The sequence below is a fragment of the Borostomias antarcticus genome (assembly GCF_949987555.1).
Source record: "Borostomias antarcticus genome assembly, chromosome: 16".
Taxonomy (NCBI): Eukaryota; Metazoa; Chordata; class Actinopteri; order Stomiiformes; family Stomiidae; genus Borostomias; species Borostomias antarcticus.
Window position 1 is genome coordinate 6,490,811 of NC_140249.1, and position 10,000 is coordinate 6,500,810.

At 47.1% G+C, this 10,000-nt stretch overlaps 1 protein-coding gene across 1 annotated transcript in view; it reads left to right on the forward strand.

Annotated features, from left to right (window-relative positions):
• Positions 1-10,000, forward strand: part of spred1 (sprouty related EVH1 domain containing 1) — a 35,198-nt gene that overhangs the window by 18,695 nt on the left and 6,503 nt on the right. Inside the window, exons 3-4 of the mRNA XM_084450747.1 lie at positions 4,877-5,045; positions 8,439-8,485. Of these exons, the coding sequence (XP_084306873.1) occupies positions 4,877-5,045; positions 8,439-8,485 (216 nt within the window). The remainder of the gene's footprint in view (positions 1-4,876; positions 5,046-8,438; positions 8,486-10,000) is intronic.

Below are 10,000 nucleotides of genomic sequence, written 5' to 3' on the forward strand. Positions count from 1 at the left end.
TCAGAGGCTTGTCCTTGGTGATCACTTCCTAATCCATAAATGAGTAAAGATAAGCCAGGAGGACTTTGGCCTGCTTACAGTGTGAGTGTGGGAAGTTGTTTTTAACAGTAGTTTAAGATAACACGAGGGCTTGGTAGATAACCGGATCCATGGATGTGGCCTTTCTTTCCCTCTACTGCTGTAACGTCTCGTGTGTGTGTGTGCGTGTGTGTGTACGTGCGTGTGTTGTGTGTATGCGTGTGTGTGTGTGTGTTGTGTGTGTGTGTGTGGGCGTGTGTGTGCGCTTGTCTTCCTCTCTCCCACACAGAAACAGGTCTGTGGTCTTGGTTTCACCCCTTTTTGTCACAGAAGCCAGAATGCAACTCTAAACTCTCTCTCACTGCTCTATTCATCTGCTCTCCTTCCCTCCCTACCCATCTCTCAATATCTCTTTACTAATCCCCTTCTGCTCCACCCCTCTCCTCCCCCCTATCCCCCCTCTCCTTCTCTGTACCTCTCTTCCCCCTCTCCTCTCCCCCTGTCCTCCCCCCCTATCTATCTATCTATCTATCTATCTATCTATCTATCTATCTATCTATCTATCTATCTATCTATCTATCTATCTATCTATCTATCTATCTATCTATCTACTGTATATCTATCTCTTTCTCTCTCTCTCTCTCTCTCTACCTAGCTTCAGTCCGTTTGTGAAATGCCCCACCAGAGGAAATAGAGGAAACTTTGTACTTGCTGTATGTGAATGTCAAAGAGGATTTCATCCCCCCCCCCCCCCCCGTGCCCTTTGGAAGATCTGCCCACAACCTGGTCTATCTCAGGCCCCTCTACAAGTCTGTGGTACATCGGCAACCAGTGACCATCAACAGAGTGAGGAGATGGTCAGCGGAGGCAGTTGAGGCCCTAAAGGACTGCGTTGAGACTACGGACTGATGGCTGCTCAGGGACTCTCACGGGGAGGATATCAGCGGGCGAATCAACCCACTGTATTACGGACTACTTTCTGTGTGGATAGTGTCATACCAACCAGGAGGGTGCGCTGTTTCCCCAACAACAAGCCCTGGGTCACCGGCCACGGAAAGATCTTACTGAACGACAAGAAAGAGGGAAAGATCTTACTGAACGAAAAGAAAGAGGGAAAGATCTTACTGAACGACAAGAAAGAGGGCCTTTAAGGTGAAGGACGAGGAGGAAATGGAGGCTCTAGGAGGACGAGAACAACTACAGGAAGAAGAGCTGCAGCAGAGCTACACGCGCGAGAGAGGTGTGAGACGGCATGGGAGTTATTACTCCCTACCAACAAACCCACTGGTGGACGGAGGGGTAGCCAAGCCGGGGCCAACGAGCTGAATCTGTCCTCCAACAGAATTGACACGGGACTAGCCCGCACCACCTTCCTCCAGGACCCCTGACCCACACTCCCACGCAAACATTGCTGTGGCCCCCCCATATGCCCCCCCGACCCCGCCCTCCTCCCCTACCAGGACGCTCCCTCACCCTCCGGCACGACCGTCTGCGTCTCCCATCTTCCAACAGACCCCCCCCCCCCCCGCCATCTCTGTCTGGACTGACCGTCACTGCCACCCAGGAATAGAGTGAGCTGAGAAAGCTACACACAGGCTGTCGGTGCCAACCCCAAGCTTAGGGTTAGGGTGTCAACCCAAGGTTTCGGCTTAGGGTGTCAACCCGAGGGTGCTCCTGAATATCTTCTGAGTCGGAGCCTCGAAAAGGTCCCAGAGTTGTGGAAAACATCCTCCCTGGTCCCAGCGTCTTAAAACGACCATAGACCAGTGGCATTGACAACTCTCATCATGAAGACCCTGGAAAGCCTCGTCCTGGTTCACCTCAGATCCCTGGTGAAGACAGAAGTTCTCTGATGATTCTGCTATTGTTGGATGTGTAAGTGGAGGACTTTGTTGAGCGGTTGACCGTGGAATAAACTATCAAGGTGGCGAAGACCAGGGAGATGGTGGATGGACTTCAGGAGGAACGAGGCTGACTCGCAGGAATGGAATGGCATCATGCAGAGAGCAGCATCAAAGCGGCTAGCGGACGCTAACAAGACGGACAAACTGATCAGGAGGGCGGGGCGGGGGCCCTGTCCCAACGTCTACTAGCGCAACTGACATGCGATGATAATATTAAACCCGTTCAAAACCAAGGGGGGGGAGGGGCGGAACTGGAAAGTGGATGATGCAAGTTCCGGTGGGTGCATGTACAGTATTCGCTCGCGACGAGCCAGATCTAGGCGCTTGGCGGGGGTGATGGTGGCCAGACAGACACATGCTGTCTGAACCATAGACATATACACTAGACGCCGCATTGACATTGATTTGATTGCTGCCGGACGAAAAGTGCGGTCGCCATCTTGGTCCGGTACGGAGCTCCGCGAGTAAACTAGTGATGGGTCGGTCGCGAACGATACGGCTCTATGTCCCGGCTCTTTTAAGTGAACGATGATAAATAGTTGTTAGCTGATAGATACAACTACAACTGTTGGATGCTGCTGTTTTGCACTTTGTAATTTTTTATTTTATTTATTTATTATTTATGTTATTTGACTGTTATGGATAGTTCAAAGACAAAAATATTTGTTTCTACTTCTCTTCTAGAGTTATCTCTTGATGCAGGGTTACTTTTACTGATTCAAACTGCTGAGGAGAGCGGTTGTCACGTGACAGCGGTACCGGACCAATATGGCGGCCGTATTTTGCGCCGCTCAATCCATTACGAGTCATCTCGTGTTCATATCTATATGTTCATATCTCCGTGTCTCCCACCCTGGTCAGTTAGAGGAGCACCTTCAGCTGCAGACTGATCCTGACCGCTCGCTACAGAGATTTTCAAATCTAGGCATCCTAAGTTGTCTACACTTGTTAATTGCTGTGTATTGTGTTGTATATATTGAGGTTTTGTACAGCTTATATATCCTTTTTGTATATTGTGTATATTTTTGTGTACTTATTGTAAATTTGTATTTAGTGCTGACTGTGCCTTTTTTTTGCCTTTACTGTGCTAACAAGAAAATTTCCCCTTGGGGGATCAATAAAGTATCTTGTCAGTACCCCCCCCCCCCCCTCTAGTATCTCCTTAGCTCCTCTCTCTCTTTCTCTCTCTCCCTAGCTCCTCCTCTCTCTATGTTGTATGTGCATTGTGCGTATGTTGTGTGTGTGTGTGTGTGTCTGCGTTATGTATGGTGTGTGTGTGTCTGCGTTATGTATGTGTGTGTGTGTGTGTGTGTGTGTGTGTGTGTGTGTGTGTGTGTGTGTGTGTGTGTGTGTGGAATGTGGTGTTGAGTGTCGTTCTTCCTGGTAACAGTGATACTTCCTCCTCTGCCACTCACCTTACCTGCTCCGGCTCCGTTCAGTCTCGCCTCCGCAATCAGCCTTACCTCCCTCCCTCCCTCCATCCCCTCTCCTCCCTCCACCCCCTCCCCTCCCTCCATCCCCTCTCCTCCCTCCACCCCCTCCCCTCCCTCCATCCCCTCCCTCCATCCCCTCCCCTCCCTCCCCTCCCCTCTCTCCCCTTCTCCCTGACCCCCCCCCCTCCCTCTCTCCTTTCCTCCCTCCTTTCCCCTCCCTTCTCTCCATCCTCACCTCCCTCCCTCTCCTCCCCCTCTCCCTCTGAGTAAACACAAGTCCTTAAGGGGAGACACTACAGTCAAAATGGTGTTTTCTCTTCTGAACTTACATTTTCAGATTTTTCGATATTCTTCTACTATAACATGTATACTATCACTACATTAACAGAGGAATGGCGAGACTTGATTAGAAACTGCTATTTTTCTAATTGTTGTACCTGTGAAATAAGCATATGAATGCATTATGCTTATCTTTATCGGCCATTTTCTTAAAATGTACGTTTTTTCAGTACCTGACGTCACTGACGGTATCTCGACTTCCAGGGCAGTTGCATTCACTAAACTTTACATACTGACTCTCAGATGTATTCTGCAAATATTTACAGCTGGAATTGTGAATATCTTGTTGTCTTTTCATTTTAGGTTGCATTTCGTGTCTAAAAATACGACAAAAAAATATTTTTAATAGGTGTATGCAGTATTTTTCCAATATCTCTTGAAAATAAGCTTGTATTCACAAACCCAGCTGTAAATATTTAAGTTTTTAGTATATTGTCAAAACAAAAGTAAAACTTTAAGCCTGACTTTATCCATTGTTTAGATACCAAAATATATGCAAATCTACGCATATTTAATGGATTATTGCCTAATTTGCATACCTAAACTTATTTTGAGAGAGAAAAAGTGTAATACAAAAAATATTTCTATTGATGTGAAGATTAAACTGATAAAAATTCATGAAGATATCTTTAAAGGAAAAAAAATCCTATTCAACTGTAGTGTCTCCCCTTAACTCTTACTTCTCTCTCTCTGGGAGACTCGCATATGAATGCATTTACTGAGAGACACACTGGACTATTTTTCTTATTTAAACTTTATTTTACCAGGGCAGCCCATTGAGACCAGGGTCTCATCTGCAATGATCTGGTTACACAACAAGCAAAAACAAAAACATCATATATTAATCAAATAATTAAGACCTCATACATTTACACATTCAAATTGATTAAATAAATACAAAAACACCATACATTGACACATGTATACACATACAGTACACATTTATAAAACTGATCAAACCAATCAAACTGATTTAACATCTTTTTTTAAACTGTCCAAGAAGACTAAGGCATCCAATCTGATCGTCTCTTGAAACTGATTCCAAGCTCTAGGAGCTCTCTAGGGGCTCTCTGACTCAGAAGTATGTTTCATGCTGACTGAATGTCCTCTCCTCTTTGCTCCTCCTCTGTGTGTGTGTGTGTGTGTGTGTGTGTGTGTTGTGTGCGTGCGTGTGTGTTCCAGGTGGTGCTGGAGTGCATGCTGCAGAAGGACCTGGTCTACAACAAGGTCAACCCCATCTTCCACCACTGGAGGATCAATGACAAGAAGTTTGGCCTGACCTTCCAGAGTCCGGCCGACGCCCGAGCCTTCGACCGCGGCGTCCGCAGGGCCATCGAGGACATCAACCAGGGTGAGCCGGGCTGACCCACAGTAGCACCCCTGCCGCTAGCTCAGACTAGCCTAACGCTTCCAATGTGTGAGCGTGCGTGTGTATCTGTATGTGTGTACAGACACGTGTGTGTTTGCGCGCCGGTAAGTGTGTGTGTGTGTGTGTGTGTGTGTATTGGTCCTCCGTGTGTGTGTACACATGGTTTCCTTGGCGTCTGTTCTACAGGTGATGTGCAGCGTTGGGTCAGCCATGACCTCCACAGGCTAATCTTATCTGTGCCAGCTGTGGAGGAGATAACACACACCACACACACACACACACACACTTCCTGTGCAAACTGGCAAGTCATGCCCAGACACAGAGGGGGGTAAATGGAGGAGGGAGGGAGGGAGAACAGCAGGAAGAGAGGGTGAGGTAGAATGAGAGGGATACGGGTAAGACACACATGTGGGTAGGGGTTCTGTGCTCAGGGCAGATTCAGGGTTGACTGGGTTTGGATAAAGAGAGGGATGAGGTGGAGCAGAGATAAGCAGATTGAGTTTGTGCCAAGCTAAGGCTAGGCTGAGTGGAGTTTGTGCTAATGCTAAGCTAAGCTGAGTGGAGTTTGTGCTAATGCTAAGCTAGGCTGAGTGGAGTTTGTGCTAATGCTAAGCTAGGCTGAGTGGAGTTTGTGCTAATGCTAAGCTATGCTGAGTGGAGTTTGTGCTAATGCTAAGCTAGGCTGGGTGGAGTTTGTGGTTAGCTAATGCTAAAGCCAAGATCGGGCTGGGAGGTTTGTGCTTAGCTATGCTAAGCTATTGGTTGGGATGGAGTTTGTGCTAGGCTAATGCAAAGTGTAGGCTATGCTGGGTAGAGTTCAGCTCTTAGTTGACACAGGAGTTTTGGGCCCAGATTAGCAGTTTTACAGCATCGAGCCAGAGGTAGCCAAGACATCGAATTAGCAGGAGTGTGACCAGCTCAGCTCTGCCACCCAACTCCTGTGCTACTCTGCTAGCAGACTGGTGGTCAATATGTATCCCACTTTGGAATCAGAATTCTATTCTAATTCTTATTTTACAGCCATGTTGTTTTTAAACTTACTAGGAATTTCCTCCGGTTATGGTGCATAACATGGAGACAACATTGGACAGGGAGTAGGGACGAGATAGGTCAGTGCAAAGACAGGACAGTGCACAGAGCAGTACAAAAAAAGAATGCAAAATAAGATTTAAAAAGAAACTGTATACAAAATGTAGTGCGGTCAGTGTGTGAGAGACTGGAGGTATCTCATACAGGCTCAGGGATGGCTGCTGGTGTGTGTTGTGTATGTGTTGTGCTGGTATGTGTTGTGCTGGTGTGTGTTGTGATGGTGTGTGTTGTGCTGGTGTGTGTTGTGCTGGTGTGTGTTGTGTATGTGTTGTGCTGGTGTGTGTTGTGTATGTGTTGTGCTGGTATGTGTTGTGCTGGTGTGTGTTGTGCTGGTGTGTGTTGTGCTGGTGCGCCTCAGCTCCTGTTAGCAGGTCAGCAGTGGCTTCTCCTGTGTTCAGTGTTGTGTTGTGTGTTCTCCTGTGTTCAGTGTTGTGTTGTGTGTTCTCCTGTGTTCAGTGTTGTGTTGTGTGTTCTCCTGTGTTCAGTGTTGTGTTGTGTGTTCTCCTGTGTTCAGTGTTGTGTTGTGTTGTGTGTTCTCCTGTGTTCAGTGTTGTGTTGTGTGTTCTCCTGTGTTCAGTGTTGTGTTGTGTTAGCATTATTATATTATATTGCACTGTACTTTGATTGTGATTCTTGCACTTTGCTTCAGCACTAGATTATGCTCTTAGTCACTTGTTTGTTTTAGAAAGAAGATGCACTTGTGAGTTCTGGCAAGTAGTAGTACATTGGCTCTTCCTACGTTAAATGCAATTATTGTTAGTCGCTTTGGATAAAAGCGTCTGCTAAATGACTGTAATGTAATGTAATGTAATGTGTTGTGTGTTCTCCGGTGTTCAGTGTTGTGATGTGTTGTGTGTTCTCCTGTGTTCAGTGTTGTGTTGTGTGTTCTCCTGTGTTCAGTGTTGTGTTGTGTTGTGTGTTCTCCTGTGTTCAGTGTTGTGTTGTGTGTTCTCCTGTGTTCTGTGTTCAGTGTTGTGTGTTCTCCTGTGTTCAGTGTTGTGTTGTGTGTTCTCCTGTGTTGTGTTGTGTTGTGTTGTGTTGTGTTGTGTGTTCTCCTGTGTTCAGTGTTGTGTGTTCTCTCCCCAGCTCAGGCATCAGGAAGGTCTCTCTGTATTCCTGTTGCATCGCTCTGCTGCCGGACTGCAGTGTGTGTGTGTGTGTGTGTGTGTGTGTGTGTGTGTGTGTGTGTGTGTGTGTGTGTGTGTGTGTGTGTGTGCGTGTGTGTGTGTGAGTGTGTGTGGGAGCGAGGAAGTGTGTCTGTGCAAGAGTGAGTTTATGTGTGCAGGGTTTTGTGTGTGTGTGAGTGTGTGTGTGTGTGTGTGTGTGTGTGTGTCAGCCTTGCAGTCCTCTGTTGCCATGGCAACGTCGGGCACATGGCTCAGGCAGCACTGTGGCCCAGTGCTGCAGGAAGCTACTGTCTCACTGTGGTGGAAGAAGACACACACACACACACACACACACACACACACAGATGCCTCACTCTTTAACTGTTATTGATGGGTTTACAAAGTGTAAATACGCCATGTGACTCAAGACAGAGACAGACAGACAGACAGAATGACACTGTGATAGAGAGACAGACACAAGTCACAACATACACTTACACAACATACACAGCTGTAGAGAAACAGCCGGAATAGAGTGGTGAGGCGCTGTCGTCATTTTGTAGGCTTTAAGATGGCAACAACGCCATATTGGTGTGTAGTCCAAAATCCCTATGGGGAGAATGAATGGGATTTGTGAAAAATGCCGAAAATAAGGTCTGTGTTTAACAGAGACTCCCAGTTTTGTTCTAAAAGTTAAATCTGCAATAATTGTTTGTTTTCACATTTTGTCAAAACTAATTAAAACCACCTAATATCGGAGGTCAATGTTGTTGAGGTAACCATTAGTGAAACTGGACTATAAGAGTCAAATGGCTGCCATGTTTTTCATAACCTGAGCTAACACTAGAGGATGTGAGATTACTCAAACTGAAAAAATACCACACATGAACACAAAACTGCCTTAGCCACCTTAATCTTGGTGTAACTACGATATCTTTTGACTTTTTTTTCATGGACAGATTTAGCTACAACAAACGTGAATTTCACAAGCATTTTCATAGCTAGCCCAGTAAAAATGGTGGACGTCAGAAAGACATTTGACTCGTAGTCCAGTTTCAAAAATGTTTAGCATAGCACTAGCAACACCGACCTCACCGTAGCCAGTCTTTGTGTACCTGCGTTTGACTGAATTTGATCTCTCTCTCTCTCTCTCTCTCTCTCTTTCTCTCTCTCTCTTCAGGTTGTCCGTTGTTTGGGGAATCGGATGCTCCTGAGGATGGCTTACAGGTGAGATGGCATCTCACTAAATTCTTGATCCTTCTGTTCAGAGGCGAAGGGATATAGCTTGACACTAGTCTCAACACCAGACCCATGAGAGTTCTTTCGCTGATTCACTTCGTACGCTAGGCTAACTACATTACTACCTGCTGCAGATCTCTCTATGGGTCTGGGACACATGATGCTAAAAACTGATTTTTGGATCCCGACAAGTGATTGGTATCCCCAATATCCTGAGTAGCCCCAAACTTCCCAGTAACAACTTTCGCGATCGGGCGCTCCCACCCATTTTTCAAACCACTCTGGTTCTACTGAGGAACTTGGTCTCTACTGAGAAACTCAGTCTCTACTGAGGAGAGGTTCTACTGAGGAGCTCTGGTTCTGCTGAGGAACTCTGGTTCTACTGAGGAACTCTGGTTCTACTGAGGAACTGTCGATCTCTGCTCAGGTGTGTTGTGTTAGCGAGGTGATAAAGTACTTTATCTCTTTGTCCTTGGTCTGAGCATGCAGAAACCTCTGTGGCTACTGTGTGGGGTGTGTTGGTTTATGGTCTGTGGTTTGTGCGTGCGTGTGTGAGTGTGTGTATATAGGTCTACACCCACAAGGATTTGTAGTAGATACCAGGTGGGTTGTAGGAGTGCAGCTCCTCACCCTACTTAGTAGTAGTAATACATTGGCTCTTCCTACGTTAAATGCAATTATTGTTAGTCGCTTTGGATAAAAGCGTCTGCTAAATGACTGTAATGTAATGTAAATGTACTTACGTGTCACTGTGAACGTGTGTGACACAAGTGGCTGTGTGTATAACGTAGGATAATGTTGCTGGGGTGAACCGAACCTCTCTGAAGGTCTCTGATGATATCCTTCTCTGGAGTGAAGCGGTCAGCTGTGCTGCTCATACAGACAGAGGATCTGCGTTGGCTCAGAGTCAGCAGTGGCCCAGTGACTGGACAGTTCACCTCTGACCCCCCCATCCCCCGCCCCGCCCTACCTGACCTCATTCTGTGATTAAAGGAAGAGAGGTCAAAGGGCGCGTCGGGGCGGGGCTGTCTGTTCCCGTGGAGAAGTTCTCAGCCATACAGGAAGTCCAATGGCACCGTTGTTGCTAGGCAGCAGAGGAGCAGGCGGGGGGCGGGGTTCAGTAAGTGAGCCACCGAGGGTGTCGCCATGGTGATCTGGCATCCGAGTGTTGCGGTCGGAGACCTGGGCTCTAGAAGAGAAAGAGGTAGGAGAGAGGAGGAGAGAGAGGAGGAGAGGAGGAGAGGAGAGGGGGAGTGGGAAGAGAGAGAGAGGGAACTAGAGGAGAGGTTAGTCACTGTTCTCTCACACAGCCAGATAACCAGCACTCCTCTTAAATGCCGCCACACAACAGGTTTCATTAGCTGGACCTCCTCACACTCTGGACTTAATCTGACCAGCCCAGCCCCTCTCACACATCCAGGACGCTGACCGCTGGTACCAGCAGCTCTGATCCATGTCTGTAGTTCTGATCATATCGGGGGTATCTCCCCACAATGTGTACCG